General features: G+C 42.5%; 1 protein-coding gene across 1 annotated transcript in view; it reads right to left on the minus strand.

The window, feature by feature from the left end:
• The window catches only part of Cfap58 (cilia and flagella associated protein 58), a 101,610-nt gene that overhangs the window by 69,917 nt on the left and 15,826 nt on the right, over positions 1-15,867 (minus strand). The window contains exons 7-9 of the mRNA XM_059256664.1: positions 15,028-15,187; positions 12,594-12,676; positions 7,266-7,457 (exon numbers count right to left, since the gene is read on the minus strand). Of these exons, the coding sequence (XP_059112647.1) occupies positions 7,266-7,457; positions 12,594-12,676; positions 15,028-15,187 (435 nt within the window). The remainder of the gene's footprint in view (positions 1-7,265; positions 7,458-12,593; positions 12,677-15,027; positions 15,188-15,867) is intronic.

Here is a 15,867-nt window from a genome sequence, read left to right on the forward strand (position 1 = left end):
CGTCTCCAAGGCCCCACTGCTGCTGCTGCTGCTGCTGCTGCTGCTGCTGCTGCTGCTGCTGTTTGCTTGTTTGTTTTTTAGTCAGGATACTAAAATAATATGTACATACGCAAGTGATAGTTAATATTTATTATCAACTTCACAGGATTTAGAATCACCTAGAAAACAAACCTGCATTTCTGTGAGGGATTTTCTAGACTGGATTAACTAAAACAAGAAGACTCACCCTACATGTGAGTATCGTTCCATAGACTAGAGTCCTGGAGTGAATTAAAAAGAAGCAAGCTGAGAAGCAGCATTCATCCCTTTTGCTTTGTCTGCAAACGCAATGTGAACAGCCTCCCTCTGCATCTGCTGCCATGACGTCTGCTGCTGTGATGTCCTCACGATGATAGACAGCACCCTCCAGCTATGAGCCAAACTAAACTCCTCCTTCCTTAACTTGATTTTGTCAAGTATTCCATCACAGCAGTGAGGAGAGTGGCTAATACAAGTGTCTTGGGAAGTCTTGGAAAAGACGAACAGTGGAAACTGAAACTCAGTGTTTCCCCACCCTGAGGCAATCACTACCAATACATTCACAGACTTCCCACTCTTGCTCCAATTTTGAAAGATGGGAGAATGTGGTTTCTGCACATGTCTTGCCTGGATTCTCACAGTGCTTTTCTTCATCGCTGTAGATACACCACACACTCCTAGGAGCTGTCTTCCCCAAGCCAGTCAGTAAAGTGCCTCATTACTGCTCTTCCCTGGAGCATGGTTGGTCAGCATGCACATCTTCTGGATAAGGTTTTCCCAACACAGCTTGGATTTGGGCTTACTTCCACCATCAGAGACTGACTCTCTGAAACCTTGTTTCTGTTCTCCGTCCTCTTCGTCTCCTGACTTGGAGAATTGTGACCTTGTTTGCATTCTAGGAGAACTTAAGTTTGCATCCGTTTTGCTGACCCATTTCCTTACCCAGGACTTCAGTTTTTCTATCTTTACTGCAGATCCCAAATCTGCTACGGATTTGGACTGGTGGTCTGCCTTTTAGTTTCTATGTAGCTGTTAATTCTTGTAACCATCTCTTTGTTTTGATTTCATCTTTGTTTTCTCCTCACAGTGATGCTTTCTTGAATTCATACCCCAGGTGACAGTCCCATATCCTAGTGGGGTCACTCTGTCCTTAACAATAACTACAAGCCTGGTGTGATGGTTTGAAAGGGAATGGTCCCCATGGGCTCTTATGTTCGAATATGTGGCCCTCAGTTGGTGGAACTGTTTGGGAAGGATCAGGGGGTATAGCCTTGTTGGAGGAAGTGTGTCACTAAGGATGGACTTTGAAGTTTCAAAAGCGTATGCCTTTCTCTCTCTCTCTCTCTCTCTCTCTCTCTCTCTCTCTCTCTCTCTCTGTATGTGTGTGTGTATGTGTGTGTGTGTGTGCATGCACATGTGTGTGCACTCCCTGTTTGTGAATTAAGATGCTGTCATGCCTTTACTCGCCATCATGGACTCTAGCCCTCTGAAAACTGCAAGCCCAATCAAACACTTTCTTTTATAAGCTGACTTGGCCATTGTGTTTTGTCCACAGCAATATAAAAGTAACTGAGATGCCTGGACTCCCCATTCTGAATACTAGGAAATCACATCCTCCCAATATTTCCAAGTAAGTTTGTGAGGGAATTACATGTCTACTATGGTTTCCCAATTACAACCCTTTTTGGAATCTCAGTTAGCATTTTTTTTCTTATGAATGATGTTGCTTTTCTAGAATGTGTCACTTTGCATTCCTCACAGGCCTATGTCTGCCCCTGCCAAGTGTCATTACAGCCACAGGGTTCATACAGCAGATGTCCCTGAGGGCTTATACTTCAAAGCTCAGGGAAGATCTTAAAACCCAAACTGGCATCCTTGTTCCAAGCAATGGACTTCCTTCCCTGGCAACTCCCTACTGGTGTGTCTTCCAGAAGAACCAAGGCTCTGCTTGACGCTGGTGATGCCTATGCCTGCCTTCTACTCAGTCTCTCCTACTTCCTCTCACTGCTGTCTGCCCCCCAAGTTCCTCCCGATTCCTGTCACTTTTCGTTTGGTTTGTTTGGTTTTTGTTTTGTTTTGTTTTTCAAGACAGCTTTCTCTGTGTAGTCCTGGCTGTCCTAGAACTCACTCTGTAGACAAGGCTGGCCTTGAACTAACAGCGATCCTTCTGCCTCTGCCTCTCAAGTGCTAGGACTAAAGGTGTGTACCCCTGTGACTTTTCTTACGTCCCTTCATTCTGACCGATACAGTTGTACCTTTCATACCAATGTGAACATCAGGTATTTGACCAAACATGGACTATTTTTCCACCAGCAAAAACATGGCACCAGGTATGCCCTGTTGTGCTCTTTGAAGGAAGCTAACACTGGGATTTCCACCCTCAGCTCCCTGGTTTCAGGCCTTTAAGTACACCCTAGCTTTCCTGGGCCTCAAACCTAAGACAGAAGACTATAGGAATTCTCTGCCCCATAACCACATTAGATATTCCTCCCGATCGTTCTGTTCCCCTGAAGACCTCTGACTAATGCTCAGAGTGGTGCTGACAGGTTCTTGGGTGACACTGACCCTGGTCATTCAAGCTTGGTCGGGAGAGATGCTGGGCCATCGTACCAGCTCCTCTCGGGTCATCTATCTGGTGAAGCAAATTGAAGAACCCATGAGTGAAGGTCTAGGTCTTTCTTAATTCACCTCTGTTGACTTTAAAATTCATGTCCATCTTAGTCTCTTGTCTGTACCTTGGACATTTAATAGATTGAGAACAGCACTACTCAAATACCACTATGAAGAAAAACCCTGGATTATCTGACGAACAGAGGTGTTCACTTGAGGACTTCTACAGTACTCATCTTGATGTGTGGCTACAAATTTTCAAATACTTTAAAAGAATTATTTCATTTAATCCTCACAACCATCCCCAAAATAAATGTCTCCAACCCTTTTGTAGGCACACAGATAAAACTGGAGTTATAATATTTGCATAATTCTGTATTAGTCTCACAGTCATATGATGAACATACTTCCCATTTTTAATATTTATGTACAATTACTACAACAACTACTTAATATTTTATCAGATAAGCACAACACAATTTGTTTAACCTTTCAGGGTACTTGTTTCTATTTTTCATTATTCTAAATTATACCATGAAGAACATTCTCTTCCACTCCTTATTTTTCCTTAGATTTGGTTTATACAACAGAAATTCCCCTATCAAGATGACACTTTAGAGCATGTGTGTACGCATTTTAGTAAACAGCAATGTCCATTTCATGACATTTTCTCTAACCCTGGTGTTAGTTCCTAATGCCTCACAAATAGAAGGTATGGAAGAGAGCTTTGTGTTCGTGGAAATGAAGGTGTGCTGTGTACCCACATGTGCTGAACGATAAATAAGAAAGAGATGGAAATAGAGTAGTCAGTAAACAGTATTTTAAGAACTTGCATTGAAATTGCTTGGGTGAGATTGTATAACTCTATCCTCTTCAAACATTAGAAACCGTGAAAAACAGCTGACAGCGAATCTCAATACCAATATTCCTCCTTTTCAGGGGAGTCGAGAAAAACATAACACCCTATATAAAAACTACAGCATTTTTTTTAACCTCTCATCATGTACCCATTTAAAACTTGCTTAATGCCCACTATGTGCCAGGGTATTAGAAATAAAGAAATGCTACATGAGATAAAGTCATTGCCCTCCAAGAGCACTCTGCAAAGCAGAGAAATCAAATAAGCCAACAAATAATTATACTAGAGATTCATAAATACCATTCCAGAGATACCAGCAAACCCAGGATGTGGAAGTGAACCTCTCTCCCTAAGGGAGGTTTGACCAGGCAGTTGAGCTAAGTCTCAAGGATGAATAGGAGTTTTACATACATCAGAGACAAAATAACTTTTCAGAGAGAACCAAGAACTTGGACTCCACCTCACAGGTCAGAATACCCCCAACTGTTGTAGTGTGCATGAGCCTTGTGTACTGATTCTTTCCACTCACAGCATGGCAGTGTGAGCCCTGGGAGCCAGCATCCCTGTTAGTACATTCTAGCTCTAATTCCTATGAACAGAAGACTCTGGATTGTCTTCATGTACTGTAATGTGAAAATCATTAGGAAGCATTATCCTAGGGAGCTGGGAGGTAACAGCTGAGCAAGACAGGGAATAATAAAGTCACAGGAGGGACATGGTGATGTACATCTGTAATCCCAACACCCTGGAGGATGAGGCCAGAGGATCTTGAATCCCAAACCATTCTGGGCCACACAGTAAGACCTTGTTTCAAACAAACATTAAAATTAAACATTTAAAAAAGCCACAGAGAAATTCTTAAGAATTAGCTCTGCTCAGGTGAGGTGAAGACAGCCTGGAGTAGAGAGAGACTGTTCTCCACACAGAAAGAAGTTGTAATCCTTGACTTCTCACATTCAAGTATCTATCCCACAGGGCTTCTCTTAGGTGCATCCAGATCCTGCCCAGGATGTCAGGTGTGTGGGGTGCAGTATGAGTGGGCAAGCCCCACCCCTGTCCTTGGAGATGAAACTGGAGAGAATCCCAGCGATCTACTGGGTCAAGAGGCCAGAGAATCCCTACAGGATCCTCCTGCGATGCAGGGCTGAGGTTGACCCCCATAGAGCGGTCACCTAAGAAAGAACAGATCTCTGTTGCTGCAGACCAGACACGCAGGTGTTATTTTCTGTAGGATGGGCAGATGAAAACAAAAGCTAGTACAGAGGCTAGACTGTGCATTTCCCACCTCTGAACTGGCAATGCACCCTCACAGAGTAGGTAACCCAGTCAACCATTTGTCAGAAATGCAATGTGGAAATGTGCACCACTCCCAAGACTCCAGCTCTGGAGTGTGGGTGTCCTTTGGGGACCTGCCCAGGCTGGCTGCAGCTCTACACTAGTACTCGTCAACCTGCCCTTCTAAATCTTTGTTCTCAGTGGGGAATGAACGGCCCATTTCCCGTTTCCAGTGCCTGCTTTCCCCTCTGTGTATGCAATCCAAGTGTTGGTGGCTGTCCCTTTATCATCTCTGAGAGTTCACTCAAACAACAAACAACAAAACAAAGCTTAAACATTCAAGTGTGTTGCTCAACACTGAACAATTCACTGTGGATTTGACTGACAAGCAGAAAAACGGGTTCATGTTGCTGTAGAAGTCAACATTTTGCTAGAGGGAGAAAAAAAGATTAAATGAATCTTTTTCCCAAACTCTCTTCTTAGCCTCACAGCGCCTTTCTGAGCTGCCACCCAATTCCTGGGCCTCTTTTTTCCAGACCCTCTTCTAAAACTGTGGGACAAGCCCATAAAGGATTGCTGAATGGGGAAGTTGGGGGGTGGGGGGCAGTTGGAGAGGGTACACAATGCACTTTAAGGTTTCTGAAAGCACAATAACCAAAACTTAATTAGAGAGGGCTGGTGTGATGGCTCAGTGGTCTAAAGCATTTGTTGCCCTTACAGAAGACCCAGGTTCAGTTATTTGCAGGCACATGGTGGCTCCCAGCCATCCGTAACTCCAGCTCAAGTGGATCCAATGCCCTCTTCTGGCCTCCTCAGGCACCAAAGTCGCACATAGTACACATACATGAATGCAGGCAAAACACACACATAAAATAAATCTTTAAAAGTGAATTAGGCCAGGCGGTGGTGGCGCACACCTTTAATCCCAGCACTCAGGAGGCAGAGCCAGGTGGATCTCTGTGAGTTCGAGGCCAGCCTGGGCTACCAAGTGAGTTCCAGGAAAAGGCGCAAAGCTACACAGAGAAACCCTGTCTCGAAAAACCAAAAAAAAAAAAAAAAAGTGAATTAGAAATCAAAGGCACAACGAGCCCGGATGTTTCTGGTGGCACTTGCCTGTGGCACATCTTGCAGCCTTGGTTCTGAGCATGCGTGCACACTTTGTACTGTGCGTGTCACACCAGTGAACAATCCTTGCAGCCCCTTAATGCAGACCTGAGACTGTTGCATGTCATGGATCACAGTGTTTTCTACATGCGCACAAACTTTTCTACTCTCAAAGAAATGCTTCAATTATGAAAAGCAAAGACTTTCAATATTTTCCTACCATCGCTCCTCAGCATGTAAGTATCAATATATCTGGGAACTGTATTGTTAGAATGTTTGTTTTTTAAAAATTGCTGTTTGAGTTGCTGACCTGAATTTCACTTTAAAAAAAAAATCATTACATGAATTTTGGCTTAGAATTAAGGCAGATTTTCCAATAATTTCTGAAATGAACTTACACATATTTCTGCCATTTTGTATGACATACTTATGTGAAGTGGCATTCCCAGCTTTGACAGCTACGAAAATCAAAGTAGCAATCAACTCTGAAAAACATTAAGGGTTCTTTATGTTCTACAGTATTAAATATTCAGCCAAGATCTCATTTTTTATGTTAAAAATAAGCAAGCACATCCACCTCATTAGCATGCAAATTGGCTTTCACCTTTAAGAAATGATAACATTGTATGTATACCAAAGAACTGTTTTGAAAAATGCTTATGATTTATTATCAGTTGATGTTTGATTTACACATTTATTTATATTCCTATGTATCTGGGGTCAAGAAGAAAAATTCTTGGGCAAAGAAGGACCTTGAGGGCAAACAATTTAAGAATCGCTGCTCTAGGCCATTTGCAAGTGAGGTACTGCAGACATCCAGTGTTTCCCTGGCCTTACCTGATGCCAGCAACGTGCTAAGAAAACTGGCTGAGAAGCCCAAATCTCTGAAATCCTCCTGTTGCTACGTCCTTCTCCCCTAGTGGTCTACAAGGAGGAGAAATCTACTCAAAGTGTGGGTTCCTCCCACCGGTGATGTTGTAGGTTCACCCTCATTTAGAAATAAAAATGCTCTTTGAAGATGTGACATGGGGCACTGAGGACACGAGGTACTCGTGACCTAGCTCGAGATCGGTTAATTAAGTGTCTTTTTCCCAACATGCTTGGCTTCCGTGCTCTGAGGAGACAAGAGCATCAGGAACAGATGCAGGGTGAGAATGGAGGGTTGAGGAATGATGGTGCCAGGAACACGATGCTGGCAAGTCACGGTTGCTGCAGAGCAGGGCAACGGGGAAGAGGAAGGAGCCACGAGAAGAGGGGACAAGGGGCAGAAACGAGGGAAGAGTGAGCAGAAGTATGGTCCATTCCACAATTTGACCCAGGATGAGCTCCAGGGCAAATCCTATATCTGCAGGCAAATCACAGGCAAACATTTGAACAACCCATCTGTGGAGTGGCTTACCTTCTGGGTGAGGTCACTGGCCTCGTTGATATACCGATCCCGCTCCTTTTCCAGTTGGAAGATGATCTTCCTCTGCTTCTGGGCCTCATCCTTGTAGTTCTGAATCTCCTCCTCTAGGTTCCTCTTGGCTTGCTCGTGGAGCTTCACCAGGTCCACCTGCTTCTGGGTTGCACTGACTGCCTTAAGCATATTCTAAAAAGCAATAACAACAAAGCAAGTCCCTTACTCACAGTGTTTGAGAACCTGGGGTTCAGCTTATCCCAGTGCCCATCTCTAAAATAATTAGATGCTTTGGGTTTGGTATGAATCAAAATGATTATAGGCTCTATAGATTACAAAGAGTTTGTTATGTGAATTTTGTGTGAGGCACATTTACATGCACTAACAAACTACACCAGCCTAAATGGACTCTGTGCTGTTCACTGTTTAGCAGTGGGAAATAGAGGCTGAAGGGTAAAGGTATTTGCTTGAGAGTTCACACCACAGGGAAGGGGCAGAGCCAGGACTGGAATCTGCTGTGGAATAATCCTTTTGTACACTGTGAAGATTTGTCACTGTGGTTGGTTTAATAAAGAAGCTGACTGGCCAATAGCTGAACAGAATAAAGTTAGGCAGGAAAGCCAAATTGAGAATGCTAGGAAAGAGAAAGGTGGAGTCTGGAGTAGACAGCCAGATGCAGAGGGAGCAAGAGATGAACATGCCATGCTAATAAAGATACTGCCACATGGCCGAGAGTAAATAAGGAATGTGGGTTAACTTAAAATGTAAGAGCTAGTTACTAATAAGCCTGAACTATTGGCTGAGCATTTATAATTTATATTAAGCCTCCCAGTCAATTATTTGGGAAGCAGCTGCTGGGTATTTGGGAACAGGCAGACAGGAGAGAAACATCCAATTACAGGAATCCACCTTCATTCCAGCCTTTATGTCGTGAAGTCTGAACAACCAGACTTAACCACCTAAACTGAGTTTCGACTACAAAGTAAAATAAAACTAGCCTGTTAAGTATGCAGATTTAAGCCCAGTACTGACTCACAGACCTGTAATCCCAACACTCAGGACAGGAAGCAGAGGCAGGAAGATTATGAGTTCAAAGCCAGTCTCTACTGTACAGTGAGTTCCAGGAGGCTAACATAGGCTACACAAGACCCTGTCTCAAAAGAACAATGCAGGGACTAGGGATGTGGCTAAATGATGGAGTACTGGGCCAGCAGTGTCCAGAGCACTGGCAAAGTAAAGTCCACGTATAAAAACAAAGATAGATAGGTAGATAGACAGACAGACAGACAGACAGATAGATAGATAATAGATAGATGGTAGATAGATAGACAGACAGACAGATGGTCTAAATAGATAGATATAAAAATGCAAATACCTATAAATAACAAATGATCAATCTACTCTTGCATCACTACTAAAAGAAATGGAATATATAGAGAACACTATGAATGTTCTTGCTACAAAAAAGAATAATGTCAACATTAAAGTGATAAGTACATTAATCATCCTGATTTGATCATAAGGCAATGAACAGATGCACAAAACATCCCTCTATATCTCTAATAAAATTCGTAATGATTACAAACAAGTTAACAATAAAACAAAACTTTTTTTAAAAAAAAAAAGGAAAAGTTTCATAGTAGCCATATTCACAAACGTCTAAAAATGAAAACACAATGTCTCCCAAGTGATGGACACCAGAAACCCATAGCAGTAAAATATTACTCAGTTATGAAACGGTTTGAAGCTCTGATACATGCTGCAATATTGACAGAACTTGAAAACATCGTCCTGAATGAAAGAGGCCAGATACAAAACCACATAGTGTATGATTCCCTGTCTACCGGCAGCCAGAATCATCAAACCCACAGAGACAAAAGGTACATTTCAAATTTCTAGGAGTGGGAGTGGGGGTGGAGGTGGAGACGGAGGTGGGTAATGAGTAATGACTGCAGAATGGGTGCAGTTTCCAACCATGGTGATAAGAGAGTTCTAGAATCAGATAATGATGGTTGAGGTGATACATTATGAAATGTTTGAAATGTTCCCAGTGATAAATTTTGTTAAGTGTATTTTACCACAATTAAAAAAAAACACTGTTCTTCAATGATATAGCCCCTGATAAAATTCCCAGACTTCTGTAAACAACTCCTCCCCATGGTCCTGTGAGCAACCCTAACAGAACTCACTGAGCCACCGAAGACTAAAGCCATGACAGCAGAAGAGAGAAGAGAAGAGGGGATTGCACTGGGAGTGTAAGAAGGTACAAATATGATCAAAATACTTTGAAAATATTATACTAAAGCCATTATTAAGCATAATTAACACACGCTAACAAAAAACTAGATTTTGCATTTTTTTTTTAATGTGGATGCTTGTGTCCCAGGACTAGTGTATCTGGTACAGTAAGTCTGGGACTCAGGCAGCTACATTTTTTACATTTATTTATTTTGTGCGGCACACGTGTGGAGGTCAGGGGACAACAAGGAGCCAATGTCCCCCTTTTGCTGTGAGAGTTCCAGGGATTGAACTCAGGCCATCAGACTTGGCAGCAAACACCTTTACCTGATGAGCCATCTCCCCACCCCTAGCATTTTTAACTGCACTAGGGCATTGGTGATGTCAGGAATACTTTGGGCTGGCTACGCAACTTCCTCAGGAAGAAGAAGCAAACAGCTATGCACTCTGACAGCCATGCTTCCCAAGAAGGCCTACCTCACCAGCCACAAATGAATGGATGTGGTGAGCCCCTGGGTGGGGGTGGTTAAGGGGGCTCCATTTCTGTGCAGGTATGTGTGTGAGTGTGCATCCTGGTGCTGAGAATCAGGCCCAGGGCCTTATGCATGCCAGGCAGCCTCTTTGCCTCTAAGCTCCATCTCCAGCACCGGACCTTCATCATTTGGCAGCTCTGTAGACAGCATACACCTGGGAGTGCTTAGTGACGGCCACTTTCCTGCTGTGTGGACTAAAAAACAGAGTCTTTACTCAAAGAGAAATGAGTCAAAACATCAGCAAGAAAGCTTGTGGTGGGAAAAAGAAGGCTTCCATTCTGAGAATGTCAGGTGAGGTTCCTAGTACTTCTTGAAGGCTGGCTGGATCCAGGGCTTCCATGGGGTGCTTTACAGTTTCTTATCAAATCCCTAAGATACCCAAGGTGCAAGAGTTCTAAATAGCCACTGGACTATAAGCATGTAGAATGCTCATGAAACCTTAGCTGGGTGGTGATGCAGAACACCCACAGTCAGTCTGGGTTTCAGGCACTGGGCTAGGCATTTATTTTATAAATGTCACTTCCACACAATGCTAGAAGAAACAATAGATGCACTGTGCTGCCTGTCCAAACAATGTCACTCTTTCGTTCAGTGAAGACTGGCATTTCAAATCAGTGAGGAAATAATTTATTAATCAATAAAGTTGATTGCATACCTACTGAGTCTCATGCAGGCAATGGCCTAGGGGGGAAAATTGAACTGTGTATCCTGCCCTGAAGGACCCAATGAAGCAAAGCAAACAAAGAAACGGAAAAGAACCCCTGTGTTGCATGTCCTAATGCAGCAGAAAAACTACGAAAAACTACTGTTTACAAAAATGTATACAAGAAGCCGGGCGGTGGTGGCGCACGCCTGTAATCCCAGCACTCAGGAGGCAGAGCCAGGTGGATCTCTGTGAGTTCGAGGCCAGCCTGGGCTACCAAGTGAGTTCCAGGAAAGGCACAAAGCTACACAGAGAAACCCTGTCTCGAAAAAACAAAAAAAAAAAAACAAAAACAAAAAAAAATGTATACAAGATAAGGGATTAAATGTTGGTGTTGAAAAAAATAAATCTAAAAACTAAATCCAGGGCTGGAGACACAGCTTAGTGGTAGAGCATTTCCCCAGCATGTGTGAGACCCTGAGTTCTATCCCCAGCATCACAAGAAAGAGAAAGAGAGGTGACTACATCCAATAGAATGTTTTACTAGATGTAAGTTTGTAGAATAAAGGATAGTTTTTAGGTTTATGGGGGGAGAGACATCAATAATTTTCTTCCTGACTGTTTTCCATAGAAATATCTAATCTGCCATTCCTGGATATTCTCTACTCTACTTCAAGTAAAGTGTAGGCTATTCTGTTAAGACTTGCTTTTTTCTGAGAATGCACAGTGATCTGAATCCATTCTGCTATCTGGAAGGTCCTCCATATCTGGCCTATGACTTCTCCCTCCCAGAAGGAAATCCTCAAAAGTCTGTCACAAGAAGGAACCCTCTGGAAGGAGGGTAACAGAAGGAGAGAGGCCTGCTTCTATGTGGAAGCTAAACCTTCTCCAACCCATCCTTCAACTTTAGACGGCCATGAACTCTAGAGACTGGAAGAGACAAGGGTTCTTGTATACAAAAATGTATACAAGATAAGGGATTAAATGTTGGTGTTGAAAAAAATAAATCTAAAAACTAAATCCAGGGCTGGAGACATGCTTAGTGGTAGAGCATTTCCCCAGCATGTGTGAGACCTTTTGCTTGGCATGTGTGAGAAGGATGTAGATGCTTGGCATGTGTGAGACCCTTTGCTTGGCATGTGTGAGAAGGATGTAGATCTTCTGGTCCCACTAAAGAGATGGAAAAGGAAGCTGGAAGAGATTAAGCCAGCCACAGGACCAAGGGTCAGCACGGGTGAGATTGAAAGCCTGAACCTGATGGCTGCCAAAGATCTTTGTGCTTTTTAGATCTTTTTCATTTCAGGAATGGCAGATTAGATATTTACAAGAATGAAAACCAAACCCTACAGTGTGTGTGAGACCCTGGGCTCCATCCCCACACCCCAAGGAAAGAGAAAGTGAAGTGACTGAATCCAGTAGGATATCTCACTTGGTCTGAGTTTGTAGAATCCTGAATAGACAGACAGAGGAAAGGCTAGACTTCCATCACCAACCAGTCATTTTCTTGCCTAACACCTCAAAGTCATATATCAATTAGCACTCACACCTGTAATTTTTGGATTAGCCAAATTGTAGATTATAGATATTAAATTAAAAAAATTTGATCAACTACTTAGGATGCCAAGTAGCACACCAGCAAGGAGAACAGACTCCACAAAACACCCTGAAATCCCTGCTGGCTTGTATGCTAATTCTCAGGAGTCCTTTTGTGCTCAGTGGTGATAATGTAGCTTCAATTCCAGGCCAGACAATGGTGAACGTAAGCAGCTGTTCAGGGGGAAATTAAGCGGTATTATTCATTCTAATCCATTCTTGTTTGCTCTGGAGTTTCCTTTCCCACACAACTTGTTATGCACAGATACTACCAGGTGGAAGAAAGGCATTTATTTTCCAGCATTGCTGTAGCAAACTCACCTTATTTAGTATGTCCCTCTCTCTCAGAAGCTCATCCATTGCCTTCTTATCAAGTTCTGCCTGCTTCTTTGAAGACTCCACCTCTAAATTGCCAGGTAGGAAAACAATAATGAATGTAGGGCCCATCCCAGGGAGAACATGAAAAAAGCCAAAGTGAAGTAAAAAACAACACGGTTTTGTATGTTCAGCCGTAGCTGTACAACTGCTCTGAGTTGAGTGACAGCTGACCTTCATTCTTGCTCAAGGATGTGGATCTTCTGGTCCCACTAAAGAGATGGAAAAGGAAGCTAGAAGAGATTAAGCCAGCCACAGGACCAAGGGTCAGCACGGGTGAGATTAAAAGCCTGAATCTGGTGGCTGCCAAAGATCTTTGTGCTTTTTAGATCTTTTTCATTATATCTGTAGGTGGAAATATGAAATGTAACTACCTAGAACTTGTTACATCCCTCCGTTTTTCAAGTCTCCCTTTATGCCCCCCAGTGGAATTCCGTAGCTTCTTTATATATAGGTCTTCTAGACATGTTGGTAACTTTGTTCATAGCTATTTCATTACTTTAGTTACGACTGTGGCAGAGGATTCTGGCAAATTAGCTAGAGTTCTGTACAAAACGCTATTGGTAGCTACATATATTTTATAGTCTGCCACCTTATATCTTATTAATTCTAGTCGTTTTTCAGATCATTTCTTGGATATTTTGTAGAAAATTCTAACATAGAGAGGGCCCATGCTCCTAACCATTACCGCTAACACTGCTCTTTGATTAGACGCATCAAAAGAAACAGGTCCCACTGGTACACACCTGTAGCTGTTTGGGAGGCTGAGAGCTGGAGAGCTGCTTCAGCCCAGAAGTTCAAGACTAGCCTGTACAATATAGTAAGATGCTATAACAAACAACATCAAGTCCCTAAGAAAAGATGCTATCAACAGCAAATATGAAATAGCCAATGAAAGGCTGGAGAGATGAGATGTCTCAGAGGTTAAGAGCATTGACTGCTCTTTCAGAGGTCCTGAGTTCAATTCCCAGCAACCACCTGGCAGCTCACAACCATCTATAATGAGATCTGATGCCCTCTTCTGGTGTGCACGCTAACATGCAGACAGAACACTTTGTATATAATAAATAAATAAATCTTTTAAGACAGAGCGAGAGGAGAAATAACCAAAGAAAAGAACATGCTGGCTTTCAGAAAAGAACATGTGACTTAACAGGCAAAGAGTTTGATTCAACGCTCAATGGATTCAAAAATATCTGTGGGGGACTAGAGAGATGGCGTGGTGGCTAAGAGTACTTGCTGTTCCTCCAGAGGACCCAGGCTCAATTCCTAGTACCCACACGGAAGCTCACAACCATCTGTAACTCCATTCTAAGGGATTCATTACTCTCTTCTGGCCTTTGAGGGTACCAGACACCCACATGGTACACAGACATTCAAGTAAAACACCTATAAACATTAAACAACAACTGAATATATACACATATAGTCAGAGAGAGAAAGAGAGAAAATGGACTCAAATCTTACAATTATGGCAAGCAAAAATACTGTAATTAAAACATAGGACTGTTTCAGTCTCATTTGGCTGGTTACATGCTTTAAAAATCCCACCATTCTTCATCTCTGTCACGGAAGACTTTAGGTTGTAAACTTTCACTATGCTGTGAGCATCCTGAAGGCAAGGTCCTCCTCATACCCAGTGCTTGCACGTGTTCTATACCAGTTTACAGAACAGATACATGGAGAAGTTGCCAAGCTAACTGGCAACAACACCTCAATGAAAGAAGAAAGAGCTGGACTTCCGAAAGGCTTGCTTGACAAGGATGTCTAGTAGCAATATCCAGTGTGATCTAGACTTTGCCTAACTTGCAGAGAGGCAATGTGTGCTTTTATACATATCTTTCAACAATTTATGGCACACAGTAAAGACATCAAGAAGACACGCGTGTTCCTGCGCCACACAGAATTCATACCAGAGTCTCTTTCTCCAGGTCCAGAGCTGTTTCTGCCACACCACACCAGTATCCTACATTTTTAATTGTATTGTTGTTCAGAAAATTACATGTGACATTTAGTAAGTTCTCGCTCTGTGCTTGGTCCTTCCAAAAAACAACCCCAATCTTATTCATCAAGGACATTCATTTCAACATGTTCCTTATCTTCTATGGGCGGACCTAAGAGTTTAAATGTTCTTTTTCGGTGGCCAATATTGAACACTATTTTAGGTTAGATTCACATGGTTCCAATAGAACCTATGGAAGAATTTGTTGAGTAAAGGGAGTTTAAAGTATTCGAAATGGTGGCCCCCTCCAGTTGGCTGGTTACCAGGTTGAAGTTTACTGATGTCCCTCTGTATGGTTTAGGGGCACACAGAGTCCTGGCTTGTGAGTAGGCACTAGTGACGAATGAAAAACTTATGAGTAAAAACACAGGGGTTTACCTCTCTCTAACCCCAGGATCTGATTCTTCAGGGTTTCCTTATGCTGCTCCACCTCTGCCTTTTGGTCTTCGATCAGGTGCAGTTTCTTATGAATCTGTTCTCTGATTTTGTTAAGCTTCCCGATGTCAAGACGCATCTGATGGACTTCCTCCTCTTTGGCCTGTATTAGTGACAGAGAGTTAACCAGGATGCTGAACAAATAAAGAGCCAGGGACTGGGCCATGGTAAACTCAGAGCCTATAAAACTGACTCCTATGTCAGTGCAGAGTCGTTCCATGGAACTGAATCAAAATACACACACTGTTCAGGTTTGAGAGAAATTGAAGGCCTCTGTTCTATGAATAAAGTATGTGGTGCATAAACTAAAAATAATGAAAAGGTTGATAAAATCTGATATTTTAAGTTGCCACCTAATTATAAAATCAAGTGAGAATACTGAGTTATATGCATACAAATATGTGAGCTCTGCATACAAATGCTGTATTTGATTGGCAGTTTTCGCTTACAAAGTGATCTCTCTGAGAAGGTTATTGAATTGCTATAAAATATTTAAACATTCTTTTGGACCCACAGGGTCACAGTAGCCCAGCTACATGCTCTAGAGAAAGTCACCCTTCCTCATAGTGTGTTGGTCTGTAGGTGTGCAGACAGGGTAGCATGATAAACAAACCTACACAGTGATAAGAAGTGTCAGAAAAGAATTCTAGCAAAGGAATTCTCCAGTCTTGCGGACATTTTTATTTAAAATTAAATTCACTGTTTTAAGAAATGTTGCCATCAAAAGCTGGAGAGATAGCTCAGTGGTTAAAAGTGTTTGCTGTTCTTCCAAAAGACCCAGGT

This window comes from Peromyscus eremicus, chromosome 1 (assembly GCF_949786415.1).
Source record: "Peromyscus eremicus chromosome 1, PerEre_H2_v1, whole genome shotgun sequence".
NCBI classification, from domain to species: Eukaryota; Metazoa; Chordata; class Mammalia; order Rodentia; family Cricetidae; genus Peromyscus; species Peromyscus eremicus.